The sequence below is a fragment of the Piliocolobus tephrosceles genome, chromosome 9 (genome assembly GCF_002776525.5).
Source record: "Piliocolobus tephrosceles isolate RC106 chromosome 9, ASM277652v3, whole genome shotgun sequence".
Taxonomy (NCBI): Eukaryota; Metazoa; Chordata; class Mammalia; order Primates; family Cercopithecidae; genus Piliocolobus; species Piliocolobus tephrosceles.
In genome coordinates, this window is record NC_045442.1 from 19181270 (window position 1) to 19203274 (window position 22005).

Below are 22005 nucleotides of genomic sequence, written 5' to 3' on the forward strand. Positions count from 1 at the left end.
TTAGAAAGCTTCTAACTTGTTTCTGAGCCCATCAAACCATGTGTCATTCCATTCCTAGAAAGGGGGAAGTACTGGTCACACAGTAACTCACAAAAGACTTTTTTATATTTTGCCATCAAATATAGTCACCCTTTAAAATAATTTTGATGAGACTAATTTAGTGAAAAATCAGCCACCTAGAAAAACTAATTTGACTGAGCCTGCATCAACTTGGCTGTCCAGGTCTCCGGTTTCTTATTGGGTATGAAGATGTCTGCACAGTGGAGTGGACAGGATACAAGCTAACACAGAGGTCAAGGCCCTGGTCCCACTTTCTCCCTGAATGGCTCTGTGACGTCGTTTCTCTGTTCTTCAGTTTTCTCTTCTGTAAAAACCAGTTAGTTAGATCAGTTTGTCTCTGAACTTCCTGCAAACTAAGAATCACTAACGTGTATGTATAATTCAGTTTTCCTTTTTTTAACTCAGGAACTCACATGACTTTATGTAACTCACATTTTCCTCCACCGTTATTAAGTCTCTATAGATATATTGACCATAAATCTTTGTGAAAAGATATCCAAAGCTGGTCTTCAGGTGATTTCAAAAAATTCTACACAAATTGTGCCTGGAAATTTGAAGACTGCCTTTAGAATCCAGCTGACATTCATGAGTCCTTAAGAGTTAGGATAACATGAGGCCAGGTGCAGTGGCTCACACCTGTAATCCCAGCACTGGGGGAAGCCAAGGCGAGTGGATCATTTGAGGTCAGGAGTTCAAGACCAGCCTCACCAACATAGTGAAACCCTGTCTCCTCTATTAAAAATACAAAAAAAATTAGTTGGGCATGGTGGCACAAACCTGTAATCTCAGTCACTTGGGAGGCTGAGGCAGGAGAATCACTTGAATTCAGGAGGTAGCGATTGCAGTGAGCTGAGATCACACTACTGCACTCCAGTCTGGGTGACAGAATGAGACTCTGTCACCGCCCCCCCCAAAAGAAAGAAAGAAAAGAAGGAAGAATTAGGATGATGTGAAAATCAAATAACGTTGAAAATGCACAAGGAAAAAAATTTTAGGCCAGAATCAGGAAGACAAAGAGAAATGTATGTGTCATAATGGTTCTAGAGCTTTGATTTTTTTCTCTTTTTTTTCTTTTTTTTTGAGGTTTTAAACCATACGCTTGCTTTTTAAGTTTGTTAACATTGTTTTTGTTTTTGTTTTTTATGGTTTAATGTCTTTCCACACACTCATTAACATGTGAATGTTTAACTACTGACTTCACCAATTCTAATGCGTAAGTACTGTTTGAAGTCATCCTTTTGTTGTTAATTTAAGAATAAAATTATCAGAGTTTGATTTGTCAATTTAGAGACTTTGAAAAATCCTATCTTTAGGTCCTCCTCTCTGAACAAAAATAATCAAATAATTAAAATTTAAGGAGATTGGATAATGTTAGATTATTTGTTTGGAAGGAATTAGTTGACTTCTTTTCATAATATTTACTTTGACTGAAGTCTTTCAGTCTGTTGTAATTAATTAAAAATAGCCCAGCCAGAGCAGCGCTTTCCAAGGGATGTTTTTGCAAAACAGCCATTCCATGCCAAAGAAATAGTTGTTATGCCCGAAACTGGTGTCTGTGCCCTGATGCATTTGAGAAGGGCTAGATTTAATTAAAGTCACATTTGTTCTTCATAATGCAGAACTTCTGAGAACTTCTTATATGCTAACATGTTTTGTCCATCTTTAAGAAGGAGATTTTGTATGTAGTGTTTTCCAAGCTAAAATGTTTTTCTCATGAGGTTAGAGATTCAGAGAAACACTGTTTAATGCCTGGCCAAGACTTTACCTTCTAAATTGGGCACAGTGGCCTGCACCCATAGTCTCAGCTACTTGGGAGGCTGAAGTAAGAGACCTACTTGGGTGCAGGAGTTAGAATCCAGCCTGCACAACATAGCAAGACCCTGTCTCCAAGGAAGGGAAAAAAGACTACCCCTTTGTATTGGGTGACCTTGGTTGAGTTATTTAAGCAAATTGAGACCCAGAAGGTTACTCAAAAAATGGAGGACTTAGAGCTAAAGAGTCGAAAGGTTATTTCCAGATTTTAAATATGTAAGCCCAGAAGAAAAAGGTTATTTAAGGCATTATAAATACATTTTGAAATATTTAGTGACATCGCTGGCCAATTTGCAAAATTAGCCAGAATCAGGGACTGTCCATTTAACCTGGTTTGTTTTGCTTCATCTCTGTAGGTTAGATCTGGGGCTCTAAGCTGTGACTCCTCCTCTAAGCATAGCCATTAAGAACTTTGTGAACTAATATTGCTGTTAGTTTGACTTTTGTTGTTTTAAAGTTGGATACCTCACTTGTATGCACAGACCTTTGAACAAAACAGTGAGTGGGAATGGCAAACATAAGTTTCAATGCCAAATTCCTGCAAGCTGAAAGTGGATTTTCCAATTTCCATTTCTCCTAGGACTCAAGGACACATGTATTTAGTATATAAGGATTAGAATGAAGTGGACCAGACCGGGTGTGGTGGCCCACGCCTGTAATCCCAGCACTTTGGGAGGCCATGGTGGGCAGATCACCTGAGGTCAGGAGTTCGAGACCAGTCTGGCCAGGAGAAACCCTGTCTCTACCAAAAATGCAAAAATTAGCTGGGCATGGTGATGCATGCCTTTAATCCCAGCTACTTGGGAGGCTGAGGCAGGAGAATCCCTTGAACCCGGGAGACGGAGGTTGCAGTGAGCCAAGATTGCATCACTGCACTCCAGCCTGGGCAAAAGAGTGAGACTCTGTCTCAAATAATAATAATAATAATAAATAATAATAAAAGAATGAGCTGGACCAATATATTTGTGGCTTCTTGCCCAAAGATGCAAACCAATCCAACCCTCTAATGATTAACAACTGCAGTCAAGTGACAGCATCATGCTTTCAACTTAGCTCTTTAATTTTAGATTACTAATTACTCTAGGAGAGTGTTGTCCACTGGAACTTTCTCTGAGGATGGAAATGTTCTATATCTGCACTGGCCAGGACAATAGGCACTAATCACATGTGACTACTGAGCAATTGAAATATGGCTAGTGAAACTGAGGAGCAGAATTTTAATTGTATTAATTTTTTTTGGTTTAAATAGCCTCATCTAGCTCGTGCTGGGCAGCACTCTAGAATAGGGTTTTTCAGATGTAGAACATATATGTAGGATGAAGCTTTGCTTCCGACGTAAAGTAAAGAAAATGAGTTGACTTGTCAATAGGTACCTCTGAGTGACTGGGCCATGGATAATGGTAATAAACAGAACTTTCTAGAACTGAAACTTTTGCCAGAGAACAAGATAACTATGTAAGTGGGGTTGTACCACCGTTGTCTTACAGACCAATAGCTAAGCACCCCCTGATTCCCATCTAGATGCAGCTGCCTTGGCAGCCCAGAGCAAGTCCTCAGAAGAGATCATCAAGTTTTCCAAGTTCCCAGCAGCCCAGGCACCAGACCCCAGCAAGACACCAAAGATTGAGACAGACCACTGGCCTGGTCCCCCCTCATTTGCTGCCGTAGGTATGCAACTGTCACGGCTAAGTCAAAGAGACAAACTGCTAGGAGAGCTCAAGATGAGATGCTTAAAAACATGCAAGAAAATGTATCCTATCGTGAAGATTTTTAAGAAAAGTATGACCAAGAGGTAGCATAGTGAAAAGAGCTAACATGGTATTAACTTGTTGTACAAAACGCTTAAAAGTTACAAAAGCACATCCACCAGAGTCTTGTTCTAACCAAACCCACTGGGATCCAGAACTGGTCTAAAACCAATGGTTTGCATGGACTCTCAGAGTTAATACTGCAAAATCAGTAACTCTGATTTTGAATATAGTTGAGCCAAAGCCTTATAGCAAGAACATTGTTCTATATAATTAGAGTCTAGTGGGTGAATTTACCAAATGTTTGTAGAAGCATGACTTCTTTCAGTTAAATTTGTTTTAGACTATTTCTGGGTTGTAGTTATAATTCTTAACAACCAATCTTAACACTGAAGAACTTAACATTTTTCTTGTGAGATCACGTTCTCCATCATGAAAAAGGGCTATTGCAGAGTAGTGGGTGTTCTGAAATATTACTTCTGTGAAGTTACGTGATTTTACATCTACCATTTTCATGAATTCTGTGCTAAAATGTCATATTTCAGCTGTTTCATTCTTTGCTTCATGCTTTCCAATTATGTCTGTGTCTTTACTATATTGTCAGTAGTGAACCCACTCGGCCTAAAAAGAAGTATTAGCAAACCCAGAAACTAATACTGAAAATTTAGCGAGTCAGCTTTACAAGGATATGATCTTATCACACTTCTGTTGACAACCTAAAAGGCCTTCAATTTTCCAAAATGTCCTAATCTTCATTGTACTATTTTTAATCAAGATATTTTTGGAATATCTTTCACAAGCAATACAAGTGGATTTTAAATCAATTGATATTTATAGAAAGAGTTTAAGGAAAATCTACCTCCTAAGTTCATTATTCACAAGTGTTCTGTACATTATGTTAATGAAATTTATCCAGTCCTTGCAAACTTGTGCCTATTGATTTTCATTAGTGTAAACGAAAGAGAGAAATTTCACATTGACATTTAGAATTGTAAGGACTAAGAACCAGTCATCAGCTTTCCTATGCCAGCCCATGCCCTTCAGGAAGTTCTTGAGGCCTTGAGGTTGCTAGTTTAGTAAATTGCTTACTAGGACATTAAAGCAGCTACATTTTGGAAAGAGGAAGAATTAAGTTTTTGTTATTGAATTTATTATCGCTAAGTAGTTTAAAGCTCTTTTGGATTCCAAAAGGAGGAAAATTTCAGGTCCATTAATCAAAATGCTGAAAACTAGGACTATTAGTTAAAGTTTATTTTGATTAGATTAGCAAACTTTCCTGTTTCCTCCCACAGCCAGATTAATCCAGGCAATTTAGGAAAAACAATAATTATCTTAACCTCCCAACTATTCAGACAGATTCCTCCTTTCCTTTCCCTGTCTCCCCTTTTCCAGAAAGCTAAAAAATTGCACACAATTTACTATATTGTTCCAAAGTCAAATTATACCTGTATTAATGCTGTTTATTTACCTATTAATATAAAACTCTTTTGTGACCATTTTTCAAAGGATGAGAAAAAACATTAGAGACCCATTTCTTGAAAGAAATAGTAAAAGTATGCTTTTTATTGAATTTACTAAGAGTAGAAGACAGAGTAATAGTATTACGTAATTCTAAATATTCAGAAAAAGAGAAAACTACAAGATTTGAACACATGTCACAAAACAATGACTATCTTACCTATCTGTTGGCATGTAGATAAATTTGCATTTCTTTCTATTGAAAATTGAGGCTGGGCGTGGTGGCTCACGCCTGTAATCCCAGCATTTTGGGAGGCCAAGGCAGGAGGATTAGTTGAGCCCTGGATTTTGAGATCAGCCTGGGCAATATAGTGAGACCATGTCTCTACAAAAATATTTAAAAATCAGTAGGGTGTGGTAGCATACACCTGTGGTTGCAGCTACCCAGATGGATGAGGTGGGAGGATTGCTTGAGCCTGGAGATGGAGGCTGCAGTGAGCCATGCTTGCATCACTATACTCCAGCCTGGGCAACAGAGTGAAACCTTGTCTCTAAAAAGAAAGGAAAAAGCAAATTGACTTCAAAGACATCAAAATAACAACTGGAGATGCCCTTCCTATTTACTAAAGTGATCTCTGACCAGTGGACTTAGACTAAGTTGCAATGGCAAACCCAGTTCTAATTGAGCGGGGAGGCCTAAATTCAGGCCTTCCTTGCATTACACATTGACCTGGCTTGTCACACAGGGCCATTTTCTTGAGAACCAGTCAGTAGTACTGAATTGGTGGCAGGCATTTTTTTTTTCTTCTGTTGTTTACTTAAAAGTGTTAAAATCTACCGCCGACCTTGCCAGCTTAACAAATTGAACACAGATGGACTAGCCCGTTAAGATTCCCTTGTCTTGGGACTGATGTGAGAAGTTGTCTTTGCTGTGGAATTAGGACCTGACATGAGACGCAGATCTAGTGGCAGAGAGGAAGATGACGAGGAATTTCTGAGACGCCGACAGCTTCAAGAAGAGCAATTAATGAAGGTTTGTCCTTAAACTACCTTGCTGCTGTCTTCAATTCTAGTTACATAAGATCTATATTTTTTGAATGACTACTACGTATAAACCCCCTAGATAAGCAAGACGTGGTCGCATTCTTCAAGGGGCTTGAAGTCTGGCAGGCAAAGCAAGACAGGTATCTGTTAATGGCAAATGGAATATGGCAGAATACGTGCTGGGCTCTAGAGGCTTTGATGCTGGAGGTCAGAGGGGCGTGGAAGGTTTGAGTTTTTGTGGGAAGGAAAGTGAGACTGCATGGGGGCGTGTGTGCAGTGCGTGTGTTGAAAGGCTGCTGGAAGGCCAGGTAGAGCAAGCTGGTATCCACCCAGGTAGTGCCACACCTTCCTTCCCTCGCGCAGTTCTGCTGAAGGAGTGATTGTGGGATTGAACATTTCTCCAAGTCTTTTCCCAGGATATGGGCCAGGAGAAAAGGAATGAAAGGAACTGCCACCATGAAGGGTCCTCTTCATACGCTTTTTCCTGTAGCAACGGCCTGCAGCAGCCCAGGAGGACAGTCAGTTATAAACTCTCCCACCAATCAAGAGGCTGCTGAATCCTTTGACATGATGTTTTCTAAGCATATAGGAAATGCACGTGATATTAGTCAAAGGATACAAAGTTGCATTTATAGTATGATCTCAGTTTTATATGTGTGTATACAAAAATACTAGATAGATATAAATCGAAAGATAGTGTTATTTCTGAGTGACATACTATGGGTTACTCTTCTTCTAGATTTTCCAAAATCTGTAAAATTAGCATATATTACCTTTATTTCTTGTTTTTAAACAAATCAAGGCAATTTCTTTTCCAAGCATACCATCCCCAGTCTTCCCTTCCCACATCAAAAATCCACACGCGCTCACACATGCCTTCTGAGGTCTCCTGGCTCTTTGGGGAAAGCAGAGGAAGGAAAACATTCTTCTAACATAGAGCCTGACTTAGGGAAATGGAGCTTTGAAACTGAAAGGGCTAAGAAGGTTTAGGGTCCCAAACTTGACCTACCTCTTCAGGAACTACGAGGCTGTGGGGCCACATGCATTGAGGCCCTCCAGCATGAGGAACTTCTTGTGGGATCTGCTACAAACAAACTGTAGCTCCATGAAAGTAATTGGAGTCTTTGCTTTCTTTCTTTCTTTTTCTTTCTTTTTTATTTTTTCTGTGAATAGCTTAACTCAGGCCTGGGACAGTTGATATTGAAAGAAGAGATGGAGAAAGAGAGCCGGGAAAGGTCGTCTCTGTTAGCCAGTCGCTATGATTCGCCCATCAACTCAGGTGAGTAGCAAAGCCCCCAACCTTCCCTGATTTGAGAGCCAGCCACTGCCTGTAAGGAACCTGCCTTTGCCTGTTCACTTATGGTGGAACCTACAGAGTATTCCCCGGGAAAGGGAGTGTGGGAAACCCATTCCATGTCAACTGAGCTCATAAGCATGTCATGGGTCTTCCATAAATGTGTGAGTTTCCTTTCTTCTGGAAATGGGTGAGCCCTTGGAGGTTCTCAAAATCCATGAAGGCCAATCCCCATATACTAGATTTGTCTTCTAGAACACTCATCTCCAAGGGAAGCATCAAGAGAAAATCCTCTAAAAAACATGAGGCTTTTTTTTTCTTTTTTTTTTTAAGATAACATGAATAAGACATTTTCTAAGCATTATGATTTTACATTAATATATTCAGTAGAGGCCAGGTGCGGTGGCTCACGCCTGTAATCCCAGCACTTTGGGAGGCCAAGGCGGGTAGATCACGTGAGGTCAGGAGTTCAAGACTAGCCTGACCAACTGGCGAAACCCTGTCTATACTGAAAATACAGACATTAGGCAGGCGTGGTGGTGGGCTCCTGTAATCCCAACTACTCAGGATGCTGAAGCAGGAGAATTGCTTGAACCTGGGAGGCAGAGGTTGCAGTGAGCTGAGATCACACCATTGCTATCCAGCCTGGGCAACAAGAGTGAAACTCCATCTCACAAAAAAAAAAAATAATAAATAAATCTCCAATACAAGAACTGAGGATGAACAGTGTTTTTGATAGTTTTGAAGAAGATGACTTATATACTGGGCTGAAATAGTCTATCAGTGTATTTTCCCCTGTATCTATTTATCATAAGCCAATTCGCTCTTAACCCACAAGATTTCTTCTGTCATATTCTGAGCTAGAGCATAATTTTCTCCTCTAAGACTCCCTTTAAAAATGCATTTAGTGGAGAGATCGAGGTGGGCAGATCACCAGATCAGGAGATTGAGACCATCCTGGCTAACGTGGTGAAACCCCGTCTCTACTAAAACGTACAAAAAAGTCAGCCAGCTGTGGTGGCAGGCGCCTGTAGTCCCAGCTACTCGGGAGGGTGAGTCAGGAGAATGGCGTGAACCCAGAAGGTGGAGCTTGCAGTGAGCTGAGATCGCACCACTGCACTCCAACCTGGGTAAGAGTCAGACTTCGTCTCAAAAAAAAAAAAAAAAAAAAATTGCATTTAATGTTCACTCCATGCAAGCACTTTTGCTAAACATTTTATTTAATGTTCACAACATGCCAATGAAGTAGATGTGGTTATTATTAGCAACTGCAGCATTTTGATCTCTAGTTTAGAAATCAGGAGATGGGTATAGAAATTAAGTTAACATACCCAATGTCATACTGCCAATGACTAGCAAGACTAGGATTTAGAAGTCCACATATTATAACCCCGGAGCCCACACCCTTACCTGGAATTCCTGCTACCCTTCATCGATGCCTCACTGACATTGATCTTGGATTCAGTGGTTTACAGATCTTTAGAGCTCCTTCTAATTCTGAGATTCTGCTCTATAAGAATGTATAACATTATAGCTACATAGATGAAGAAATGAAGACTTCAGAGGCCGGGCGCGGTGGCTCACGCCTGTAATCCCAGCACTTTGGGAGGCCGAGGTGGGCGGATCATGAGGTCAGGAGATCGAGACCATCCTGGTTAACACAGTGAAACCCCATCTCTACTAAAAATTAAAAAAAAAAAAAAAAAAAAAAAAAATTAGCCAGGCATGGTGGCGGGCACCTGTAGTCCCAGCTGCTGGGGAGGCTGAGGCAGGAGAATGGTGTGAACCTGGGAGGTGGAGCTTGCAGTGAGCCAAGATCATGCCACTGCACTCTAGCCTGGGCGACAGAGCGAGACTCCATCTAAAAAAAAAAAGAAATGTAGACTTCAGAAAGATTAAACACCATGTCCAGAGATACAGAGGTATTAAGTTGCAGAACCAGAATTCAAGCCCAGGGCTGCTCCCTCTCAAGCCCAGCAGCCTATGAGGCTTCCATGCCGTTGACAGATACCTTGTATCAGGCCTCCCAGGAGTCCAGCTGTAAATGGCTGGTAGATCTTGATAACATACAGCGTTGGCTTCCAGTTCAGTTACTGCCACCTTATCAACTGGGGCATGGGCTAATGTATTCAGATATCCCTGATTTACATCGTTGTTCAGCTGTTTAGAAGCTTAATAACTTTTGGCAGGATATTTTTCTTAGCCCCTATTTCTCCTTCTGTAATATGGAACTAATAATAATAGTGTTATTAGGGTTGTATTGAAGATTCAAAGAAATAAAGCATGCTGAACAATTAGCTCCATACCAGAGCTGTAGGGAGCACAGCTAGCTTCAGCCCCCACTCAACTGCGTGGACTTCTTTCCCTTCCCTCCTCAGTCATATCACTGTCCACCCACTCCTTGCAAATGTGGTAGCATTTTTTTGAACATTTGAGCCATGAATGTTTTTGGTATTTCTATCCTGTGAGGTAGAAGATACTGCCAATTTCATTAAAGGATTGGACCTTCTGATTTCCTAACAATTGGTTTTTTACTTTTTTCTTACTCAGCTTCATATATTCCATCATCTAAAACCGCATCTCTCCCTGGCTATGGAAGAAATGGGCTTCACCGGGTAAGATTTCTCCCCGATTCATTGTTTCTGCCTTTACTCCCACCTCGGCCCTGGTTGAAGTATTAACACATTGCCTGAATACGTCTGACTCTTGATGTCAGTGTTGGAACATAATGAAAATTTTAACCTCCCTGGTCATCTGGTAAATTAATTTGAGCTACAGGCAAAATAAAATATTTCTATTGAGAGAAGGAGAAATTAACTTTAGATAAAAGAATGATTTACATATGCTTATGGGAAAACTAGGTTGCAATGAAACAAAAAGTAATTACTTGAGCCATTATCTCTGCTGTAAAAAGATATAAGAATGTGTGTGATAACCAACCTAACCATAGAACAAATACAATTATGTAACTATGTAGGGAAATGCATTTTTATTTACCAACAAGAGATCCCTGCTTACCAAGAGCCTTCTAAGCGGTGGCATTAGTACACTACTGTAAAAGACAGAGATGGCATAGCAGTAGAAGAATCATAGGGAAAAAAATAATGAAGGTCCCAGCATTTAGCTTGGGAAGAATTCCTAGGATTTTGTAAACCCTTTCTTCCTTTTCACCTGACTCCAAAACAATCGCTATGGAGATTTCCTAATAATTGTGTTTCCTCATTTCAGCCTGTTTCTACCGACTTCGCTCAGTATAACAGCTATGGGGATGTCAGCGGGGGAGTGCGAGGTGAGGCTCCCATGGCCAGGCTGAGCATGGCCACGTCTTCCCTCGAGGCTGAGGTTCATCAGAGTCAAATATACTGGCTGTGTTCATGCTGTAGTGCAACCTTAGAGTAGGATCACATGTCTTCTGTGAGCTAATAGGGCAATTATTTCCATAATTTCAAAGAATGTCTAATGAAATCAAACTGTAAGAAGTGAGTTTGTGAGAATTTATTCATCGCTCATGCTATGTGCTGAGCACTCTATCAGATACCTAGAGGCCAGGCACGGTGGCTCATGCCTGCAATCCCAACACTTTGGGAGGCTGAGGCAGAAGGATTACTTGAAGCCAGGAGTTCTAGACTAGCTTGGGCAACAAAGTGAGGCCTGTCTCTACTAACAACAACAACAACAATAAAATGATAATAATTAGCTGGTGGCACATGCCTGTAGTAGTCCCAGCTACTTGGGAGGCTGAGGCAGGAGGATTGCTTAAGCCCAGGAGTTCAAGGCTGCAGTGAGCTATGTTCATGCCACTGCACTCCAGCCTGGGTAACAGAGCAAGACTGTCTCTTAAAAAAAAAAAAAAGTAACTGGAGGTACAACAGTAAGTGAGACATGGCCCCTGCCCTCAAAATGCATATGGCAGAAGGAAAGAAGTTCTGTGTGATGAACATTGTGATCAGAGATGTAGAGAAAAGGAAGCAAGCAGTAAGTACTTTTAGGTTGTCAGCAAAAGCTTCCAGGGGAAAAGGATGTTTTAACTGTTAACTAACACTGGAGCAGGCATTTCTTGGCTTCAGGGAGGCTGAAGGGATGACATGTGCAGAGTCTGGGAGCAGAAAAAGAACATGGTTTATAGGGAGAATATGTTGGGAATTTCAATATAACACAGTCTGTGAATGGTGCCTTGTTTTCCCATGGTCTTTCCCTTATGATATTTTCTTTTCCTTTCCTTTTCAGATTACCAGGTATGGAACACGTTGTCTTTCTTGAATTGGCCACACCAGCAGAACAACCACATTCCAACCCACACTGCTGGTTCCAAGGCAACAGTTTCTGTTGAGAAGATGCTTGTTGCGGTTGATCTGTCTAGTCATTACTCTATAGTCGTGAAGAGCAGGCATGCCTGGTGCCTGGGTCAAGCTGTCCCTGCAGGCCTTGGGGACACCGCATGAACCAGGCCAGGTGTAGGGGGTCTCTCTTGCTTTGGCGTTGGAGAGTCCTCTCTGGGGTAGAAGTGGACCCTTGGAAGGGTCTGCTCATATACAGTTTTTCTTCTTTTAATTATAATCTCTCAGTACTTTAGGCCACCCTTTTCCTGCGTGTTCTCTAATGAAAAGACACTTATGTCTTAGCCAATAGGAGACAGCAGTTTGCCCTCATGACATTCCTTTCTCACTAGAACCTAAATCTTGTAAAACAAAACAAAACAAACAAAAAAACCAAAAAACAAAACAAAACAAACAAACAAAAAAAAACAAGAAATGTGATGGAGAATAAGAAAAGAGGAAAAATGCAGAGAAAATCAAGATTAAAGATAAGAAAATAACAATAATAGACTTGGGCATCTTTTAAAGGTACTATATACTTTCCTTCATGGAGCCTAATTCAGGAATTTGTCCATAGCCATTAAGCCAAGACCTCTCCCCAACTCGATTGCAAAAGAACTGTATTTCTGTTCTTATACAGCAAGGATCTCATTTTGAAAAATACATGGTCATTTAGATGACACAAATAAAATAGTGGTTAGGATCGGAGACCCAAGAGGGAGTTGGGAGCCCAAGAGCGCTCCCTTCAGTTCCCTAGACTATTTCATGCATCACTTGGAACTGGCATTTCTGTTGCAGACGCTCCCAGATGGCCATATGCCTGCGATGAGAATGGACCGAGGAGTGTCTATGCCCAACATGTTGGAACCAAAGGCAAGTGCAGCTGTTCTTTTTCCTCTCATATGGGAATGACGTAACCCTAAACAGATTTGATGTTCTATCTTTTCATCATTCTCAAAGCGTTATAGGCTGGTGTGTTCAGGTGAGCCATGTTATGAATATGCACCTTGCCATTCTGCTGTTTTGCCCATAGCAGTTCAGCAGGTTTAACCCTTACTGGGTGTGATACTGTGTGTTTACCGTGAGGCGCCAGTCCCTCTCCCCCTATGACCGAGGTATTTCCTTGGCCTCTGCCATGTGCATTACAGAGCATATCCAGTGCTGAGTGGAGTGGCTGCAGACTACTCCATGTAGGGTGACCAACATGTCCAAGTTTGCCAGAACTTTCCCTGTTTCACCATTGAAAGCCCTGCATTTCAAGAACCTCAGTCCTGGGTACACTGGGATGCCTGGCCACCCTAGCTCCAGAGTACCCTGTACCTTCAGAGTTGTCCAAGGGCTCATGCTCCCTGGTGACCATAACCAGAGCTTATTTCAATATGGCAGTTGCCAGAGGACTGCTTCTGGGCCTGCCCAGCCCCATGGATTCATGAGCTAGTCATGGAACAAGATTGTTAACCCCAGCACAAAGGCATCCTGTCCTATAATAGCATCGTGTAAAAGGTAACACATTGACTGGGCACAGTGTCTCATGCCTGTAATCCCAGCAGTTTGGAAGGCCAAGGCAGATAGATTGCTTGAGTTCAGGAATTCAAGACCAGCCTGAGCAACACGGCAAAATCCCATCTCTACTAAAACTAAAAAATATTGCTGGGCATGATGACATGACAGCTACTCAGGAGGCTAAGGTAGGAGGATCGCCTGGGCCTGATAGGTCGAGGCTGCAGTGAGCTGTGATCACACCACTCCATCCATCCTGGGCAACAGAGCAAGACCCTGTTTCAAAGTAAAATAAAATAAAAATTAAAAAAAAAAAAAAAAAAAAAAAACACATGTGCCTGTAATTTCCATTATCTTCTAATGTTTACCTTCATCCCAATACATAATAAGTTAGTGTTCTGCCACTCAACAAAGCCCCCTAAGGCTCAGTGCTACCTGAGACGCTGGTGGAGAGTTGAGAATATCTAAGATTCTGTCCCTGTCCCCTGGAAACTGGAGCTTCCACTGGCCTTGCAGAAGGAAGACCCATCACTCGGATTCTGTCAAGACAGTCTCTTGGAAGCTCTATCTTGGGAGTACTAGATTTTAGGTGGATTCTGCTTGTTAATAAAATGGACTGTGGTGTTCTAGAAGAGGTGTTTTCTTTCTTCTCAGATATTTCCATATGAAATGCTCATGGTGACCAACAGAGGGCGAAATAAAATCCTAAGAGAGGTGGACAGAACCAGGCTGGAGGTAAAACAAAACAGAAAAATCCAGTCCCAACTGCAGATCCCTATGCACTCCCACCAACTCTCCCCTAAGCAGTGTTTGATTTCTTCAGTGAAAACAAAAAGATCAAAAAGATCACCCTCATGTCATAGCTAGAACTAAGAAATAACTTTGGAGAAAAAAAAAATCCAGGTTTTCACTTAGATCAGCATAAAAATGCCTAGTAATATCCAGAAGAACGACCAAGGGGTGGGCACAGTGGCTCATGCCCTTAGCCCCAACACTTTGGGAGGCTGAGGTGGGCAGATCACTTGAGGTCAGGAGTTCAAGACCAGCCTGGCCAACATGGTGAAACCCTGTCTCTACTAAAAATACAAAAATTAGTGGGGCATGGTGGCAGGCGCCTGTAATCCCAGCTACTTGGGAGACTGAGGCAGGAGAATTGCATGAATCCAGGAGGTGGAGGTTGCAGTGAGCCAAGATCACACCATTGTACTCCAGCTTGGGCAACAGAGCCCGACTCCATCTCAAAAAAAAAAAAAAAGAAAAGAAAAGGAAAGAAAGAAAAAGAGAAAAAGAATGACCCAGGAGACACGGAATGATTTCAGTCATTTTCTTTGAAACTTGATGTTGCCATAATTATAGCTGGTGATTCAAAATGGGAGTCTCTATTTCTCTTGAGATAGTCTCAGATCCTTATCTTCCCCTGAGCTGGGGTTGAGTTCATGGGAGGCTGTGGGAGTGACAAAGGCTCTCAGGAGAGAGATTTATACTGATTTGTACTGAACAAGTTTCCTTCTTGGCTGTTTCCACATTCCTTGTTGAAGGGTTATCTGGGTACACATAGCCAAGATCTCCTTAGACATGGAAGACTAATCTTTGTATTACAGTTTTCCATCCCAATGATTTTAATTAAGAAAAACTCTGGCTGCCAGTCTCAAAAAGAATGATTACTTTTTCCTGACAAAAGGCAGTACCTTGGTATAGAGATACAGAGAATAAAGGCTCCAGGATCTTGGGGGAGCTTTTCTCAGGGAGAATGACAGATGGAAGTCTTCTCAGTAGAACAGACATCCACCTTACCTCCCATTCCTCAGCCAGGAGGAAGCCCCGGGGCTCCCCAGGAACCACGCTGGAGGTCATTTTCTTTGGCTTTCTATTGTGTTAGTCCATTTTCCCTGCATCTTCTCAACGTTCTAAGGACCTGGAGTGGAGTTGTCTCCAATGTGATAAATCACCTCTCTGTGTCCCATCACCAGTCAGTGTTATTATTATAATCCCCATTAACACTCTGCCAGCTGTTTTATCTGATGGGAAGGGCTCCTCACCTGGCCCAACCAGGTAAGGAATACTGATGTCACAAGCATTAAAGATCAGCTCCTCTCCCGTTCTCCTGCCTTGTTCTTCAGAATGACTCTGTATAAACTGTAGAGCAATGCTCAAGGCCATTTGTGTGGCCATCAGGACTGACAGCTGCTCTTTTTTTCCTCTTCCCAGCGCCACTTAGCCCCTGAAGTATTTCGGGAAATCTTTGGAATGTCCATACAGGAGTTTGACAAGTTACCTCTTTGGAGACGCAACGACATGAAGAAAAAAGCAAAACTCTTCTAAGTCCCACTCATGAATGGCAATTAGAGAAAGGACTGACAGTGGCGGTGCCCCATAGGATGTCATACTGAGGCCCAAACTTGATTGGAGGATTTGCAAACTACCATCGCTCAGCAATGCCAAAAAGAGAAAGTCTAGTTAGAACACCCATAAGTCAAATGTTGGGCCAGCCAACAGTAACACTTGCCAAGAAGCATGGCGTAGAAATGTCTATGTTCCGAAACACAGAGTAGTGTCCACGTGTGACCTTTTCACATTACCTTATGTATACAACAGGAGCTGCATTGTTTTCTTCTTCTTTTTTTTTCTTTTCTTTACCTGTTGTCCAACAACAGTGCTGACTGTCCGGATAAGAGCCAGCAAGTGTCCTTAGGATGCCACATGGGAGAAATCGGTTGTCATAATTTCAAAGTATAAATATATTTATTATGTAGTGCTGCGGCTAAGAAGGAAGAGTGAGGGGTCTGTCCATGGGGCGGCAGTGACTTCACACCTGCCTTTCTTGACTGGCTTCATGTTACTCACCTGCGCCCTGGCAGGAATGGAACTCCGTCAGGGAACAGGGCAGCTCTGTTTGAATGGGGTGAATAACAGCAAAATTAATTCTTAACAAGCTCCTTGTTCTCTACTATTCATGGGGACCTGGTTGGCAAATGACTTAGCTATTAGTATATTTAAAAACTGTTCAAAAGCAAAAGAGAAGGAACAGGAATGAAAGGGAACCTTCCCTTAACTCTTTCTGCTTCCCATAGCAGGCCTGGTTCCTGCTCCCCACCTAGGACAGGAGCTGTCTGGAGCTCCACCTTTGCAAAGAAAGGAAAAACACAAATTGCCTCCAGATTGGCCCAGTGGCATGCCATTAGGTGATTTTGCCTAGGGGCCATATCGCTCATGGCCAAAAAACAAAACAAAACAAAAACCAGTCCCATGTCCTACTGACTCTAGTTCTTCCGGTCGTTATTCTCTGCTGTCTCTCTGGCATCCTGTGAATCAGATCAAGCCCATGCTGTTGTTGGTTTGTAAGGTTTCTTTCAATAATAATAGGATAAGGAAAGACACGTTTTTCTCTTTTAAATCTCTACAACTCTGAAGTAGACTCCTTCAAATGGATTTAATTTGGCCTTTTCAGCTTTCTTCTTGCCCGGTTCTGTGGACTTCATGGGTGTGTGCACGTGTGTTGGTTTCACTCACCCAGAGCAATTTTGGGAGCGTGCTTGTGCTTTTTAATTTCCGCTTGAATGTCCCACTGTGTTTCAGTTTCTAAAGACATTTTCACTGAATGTGTATGACTCAAAGAGTGAGGCTAAACTGCGCCCCCAACATCACTTCCTTCGTGGAAAGGTGTTGGCGCTGATGTATCTCATGGCAGGATCAGACTGAGAACCACAAAGGAAGGATGAGGCGGGATGTGGAGGTCAGAGCATCTCACGAGAGTCCCCCAGAGTCTGCAACACTAGATTCGAATTTGAGCCTAGGGTATCCCCAACACGTGCATGCACATGAAACCACATCATGATTCCCGACGTGAGTTAGATGAGGGAGAGTTTGTGTAACTCCACACCCAGGAGGGTAAGCCACTTTATTATCGTGCTTTGGGGCTGTGCTTAAGAATTTAAGCTCTGTTTTTAAAGCCAAAGAAGAAAGTATTTGAATTTACCTTCATATGCCACTAAGAACAAAAGCTCTGAAGTACTTCCTGCTGGCACCAAGTATTAGGATTACAAGCTGTCTCTCTGACACCAGTGGTCAAAAAGCAAGTAGAATAGTTTCTGAGTCTGTGTTGCAGCCTCTGACACGTGGCTCACTGCTGTCATTTGGGGGCTGGAATGAACAATCACTGTTTTATAGCATCTTCCTGTGCTCTTACCTAAGGAATCTAAATTTGTCCTAGCCTTTCATTGCTATGCACTGAATGAGGACTGTTCTCGTGTGTGTGTGTGTGTGTGTGTGTGTGTGTGTGTGTGTGTGTGTGTTGGACCTACTAACATATTTAGCAAACGGCTCTGACAGGGTGGACACGAGCAGATGAGACCAGCTCTATCTTGGTTGGAAGCCACATTGCAGTTTGCAGTTTAGCCTTTGGTGTCTCAGTGGCCTCTTGCTTATTCCATGCTTTTTCTGTCCCATCCTCTCTCTGTGCCCTCCTGCTCTGGCAGCCTTGGCACAATGCCTGGGTGTCCTTATCCTTGCTTTACTCTGGAAAGTGTGGGGATGGAGAGGATGGTGCATTTCCAATGTTTCCTTACCTGTCAATAACAATGGTGGCCACATGGGTCCCAGCACTTGGCTGGTGGAGAGATTTTTTTCATTATGGAGCTAATAAAGGGTCCACATGTTTTACATTGATTAATGAATTATCACCCAGACATGTGCAGATCTAATGTCAATATAAGAAAAATCAAGGCATTGGGAAGTACATGGGCATAATCAAGTAGTTTTGCTAAAATTCCTCTTCCTTGGTCTACATAAAGAAGACATGGGTCTGTCATAGAATGGGGACATTAGACTGAAAACTGGGACAACCCCTTCCTTATTTTATAGAGACTAGGAGTTAAGGGGCCTGCCTAAGATTGCAATGATAAAGAACTGAACCCTAAATCAGCTCCCACTAATGAAACCCTACTTTCCTTGTATCTTTTAAACTCAGTTCTGCATCCAACTTGAGAAGAAAAAACGTTTCTTTCCATATCAAGTCCAATATGAGTTCATTTAAACTGCACCTTGCAGAAATGCATTGCCAGAAAGCACCAGTAGCCTCCTGTCTCCAAGCAGAGTAATGCTCTGCTCTGGGGAGGGGTCATTGGAAACCATAATGCAGAGTGGGCCCCCTACTCCATTTCCCAGCAGAAGGCTCCAGCTGGAGGGATGGGTCATGGGGCAGCCTGGTTCCTGCTAACTGCCAGATCGAATGTGTGGGCTAGAATGCCTGTCCATTTGGTTAAACTGGGCTCAGCATGCTTGTCCTCAAAATGTCCATCCAGGTCACAGCACACAAGATGGGTATTGGTCTGCTTTCACCCCACCCTGTACTACACATGAAAATTTCAGTTATTAACACACTCAAACTAATGGAGCTTGTTCACCCTAGGAAGGGGATTATATATAGGGCAGGCTTCCCTGGTGCCTATGTAAAGGGCTACATTTTGGAACATATGACTTCCTTGGGACTCTTAAGTGCATACTGATGGCATGAAGTAAAAGGGGCCTCTATGATGATAGGAAGATCAGTTCTTTTAAAATTTCTTCAAGAAAGTCCAGGCTATCACATAGTCTTTCTGTGTGACTTATTAGGCGATAGGAAGAGCATTGGGAAACTTGCACAGCTAGCTATGCATCTACATTTTGGTTTGGGGTTAGTTATGAAATGTACTTAATATGACGTCTCCAATAACTTTACATAAACTGCCTGTTCTCTGAAACCTCAAAGAGATAAACTAGAGTTAATGAGTTGTTTTTTTTTTTTTTTTTTTTTTTTATGGGGGTAGTTTTCTATCTATCATGGGCTCTAGTATCTACTCCACTACCCAATTCTGTCCTCTCCAAGCTGAGTTTCCTCTTCTGAGGCAGAGGCTGGAGCAGTTCTTTTTCAGTTCTCATCCTCTCCATCCCAGTCCAGTATATCGATCAACTCTAACTCAGAGATGTCTAGCTGGTAATGTGTCTAAAACTTTCACTGGATTTCTTTAGGCATTGAAGCAAACCTTTTTTTCTAAGAATTGCTTCTCAGATGATGATATCAAATGTATATGCTTTTGCAAGTTTGAAAAATTCAAATTAACCCCTTTTGACTAGGTAGGTCTTTCTAAAAACCATTTAAATCTAACTGGGTCTTAGCATCCTCCAGTGAACGGAAGGGACAGGTGACCACTCCAGGTTGGGTGCTCACAGAACCCTTTTCCTGACTCTCATGGAAGATGGTGGAAGGAAAATGGACTGTCTCATCAATACTCCTGTGTCCTCTGAAGCAATCTCGGTTTTTATTAACCACCTCTTCTGTGTTTCTGGTAGCTATTTAATCTGTATTGAATCTGTACTTCTTATGCCAGCCTCGATTTTATTTGATTTTTCAAATTAGTCTCTTCTAACCAATGAAGTGTTTGTCAGTATGCCCCAAAGCTTGCTATTTTGTGCTCCCTTTTGAATAACTTTCTATCCAGAAAAAGAGATTATTTGGGACTTGAGATTTGCAGTGATACCAACTTATAGCAATGATGTACTTTAAGGGAACTACCCACTATGTTGTGATAGGAGAAAGAGAAACCTTCACTTTGGTATTTTTGTAAATCGCTGTTTATTTTTCCGTTTGCTGCCCAGGAAGCAGTGGGAGGTGGTGACGGGTACGCTTTGCATATGGATTGTTACGTTTTTTATTTGGGCAACTTTAATCATGGAAAACTCAAAAAGAACGGGGGAAATGGTCAGTTTAAGCCAAAAGAAACTTTCTAAACAATGTATATGTACACAGCAAAATTAAACAAATCCAACAATTTCTGAAGCTTAGTGTAACTGAGTGGTGGTTGTTACTCAATAAAATTATTCCCAAAAGTGTTTCTCCTAAGAATGAAGTTCCCATGAGTCACTTCCTGAACCCATTGACCAAAGGTGGACAGAGACAATCCTGTAGACCTTGACATTCAGAAAGATGTGAGCTGCTTACTGATCGTATATGTATATGTTTCTTTACAGCAGAGGAAACCATTGTCCACAAAACTGATGTTCTTTTGGGGTTTTATGTACAGACTTGTCCAAGGATGTGTGTGGTTACTATGAGTTGCTGATGACTCTGCATTGAAGCTCTCTGAGTTCTTTCATTTTAAGTTGGGTTTATGGAATTATTTCAATTGTTGGAAGGCGTATGGTTCTTCCTGCCCTCCCTCCCCTTTTGGAAATAGGAAAGCAAATGTTTAGAAGAACTCCCTTTGAAAAGCTGTGTCGTGTTCCCTGTGAAACTGAGCTGGTGTGTGTTGGCGCGCTAAGTGCCACGTGCTTGTGTGCAGAGGAGGTGGCGGCCCTGCCAGCCCCGCGCTGCTGCGCCTGTGATCCCGACCTGCTCCCCGCTCCTGTTGCCAGCAGCACTCACTGCACTCCTTTGTCATATACTCTGCATCACTGTCATACTCACAACTTCATGAATAAAGTTGTGTGCTTTATTCGTAGATGCCTCCATCCCTGTGCTTCATTTCTCGTTCCCTGGCTCCCTTTGAAGGTCTGTCTCATTTTAAAAAAGCACCAATGCAACTTCCAATAACCAAAACAAAATCAGAATGAACCCAAGGCTGTGGGAATGCATTTTTATCCTGCAGGTGGAAAAACGCAACAAATAACAACAAGATATTCCAGGACTGCATGTCCAATAACCCAGACCATATTGACCAAGCTGTCCAAAGGAAACAAATGTTTTGTAGAGCCGTTACACTGTGCTGTGTCGCGGGTGTTTGATTTGGTTTGTGACACAGCAGGGATAGTCCCATCATTTTGACAAAACTGGGGATTTGAGGAGGTCTGAAGCTTCTGAGCCACTATGAGTATGGGCCACTTTTTAGTAAGAAGCTAGAATGCAGTAGGCGAAAAGCATCCTTCCAATTTTGGGCATCCCCTGCATGATCAAACTTTACGTGAAGAAATTGCAGATGTTAACTTCCTCGTTATCGTCACTGCCAAGATTTTAGGCTTGCCAGAAAATACAGGGATCTTTGTCCAAGATGGCCCACTCCAACCATAGCCTTCCTTCTGCTCTGTGTCTGCTGAGCCTGCCCAGGACCCAATCACACTGGCATTCACATGACCCTCCCCTGGAAGCGGGATACAGGTTGTTTTCAAGACAGTTGGCATGTTTAGTTCACCACCATGGAAAACAGGCCGGGAGACCTCAGCTCAAGGTCTGTGTTCTACTCACCTCTGCCTCCACCCGTGGGAAAGCATCCCTGCTGTGGTCCGTAATTACCATAGCTAGGGGTCATCTCCAGTCCTTATGAACTCTCTGTGGGATTTGGCTCTGGTGGCCACCTCTCCAGTGGAAGGTAACTCCTGCCTCACTTCAGTTGCTAGACTTGAGTCAGCAAATCTCACACCGCCTTTGCTGGGAGTGGAAGGATCTCGCCTCACCCACTGCTCAGCTGCTTCTCCCCCAGTACCCTGCCTTCAGAGCTTGCCAAACCACTGCAAGTTCCCAGGACATACCATGCTCGCTCCCTCCCAGGCAGCTTTATCAAAGGCATTTCTTCTCTACAATGCCCAACTCTTCAAGGAGGTGGCGGAGCAGAGAGGACCTGGCCCCAGGGAAAGGAAGTAATGATCCATGTTGACTCTTTAAAAACAGCTACCCATCAGCTCTCTGGAGTTACCCGTGTGAATTTCCCATGGGCTCCATTTGTTCCAAATTAAAGACAAGCCCAAGTTCACACCCTTTCTATGAGCCTGTCTTAATGGGCCAGCCCAACCTGCATGTGATTCT

The 22005-nt window shown here is 42.4% G+C and overlaps 1 protein-coding gene across 7 annotated transcripts in view; it reads left to right on the plus strand.

The window, feature by feature from the left end:
• The window catches only part of ABLIM1 (actin binding LIM protein 1), a 257200-nt gene extending 236493 nt beyond the window's left edge, over positions 1–20707 (plus strand). For 3 of the 7 annotated variants that reach the window (XM_023206653.2, XM_023206657.3, XM_023206658.3), the window contains 8 exons: positions 6020–6111; positions 7296–7401; positions 9967–10031; positions 10645–10705; positions 11644–11651; positions 12531–12605; positions 13887–13967; positions 15441–20701. In XM_023206653.2, coding sequence (XP_023062421.1) covers positions 6020–6111; positions 7296–7401; positions 9967–10031; positions 10645–10705; positions 11644–11651; positions 12531–12605; positions 13887–13967; positions 15441–15554 — 602 coding nt within the window. In that variant the 3' untranslated portion in view covers positions 15555–20701. Of the gene's footprint in view, positions 1–3393; positions 3541–6019; positions 6112–7295; positions 7402–9966; positions 10032–10644; positions 10706–11643; positions 11652–12530; positions 12606–13886; positions 13968–15440 lie in introns of all 7 variants that reach the window. The other 4 variants (XM_023206654.3, XM_023206655.2, XM_023206652.2 and 1 more) reach the window with 3 other exon arrangements.
• The last annotated feature ends 1298 nt before the right edge of the window (positions 20708–22005 follow it).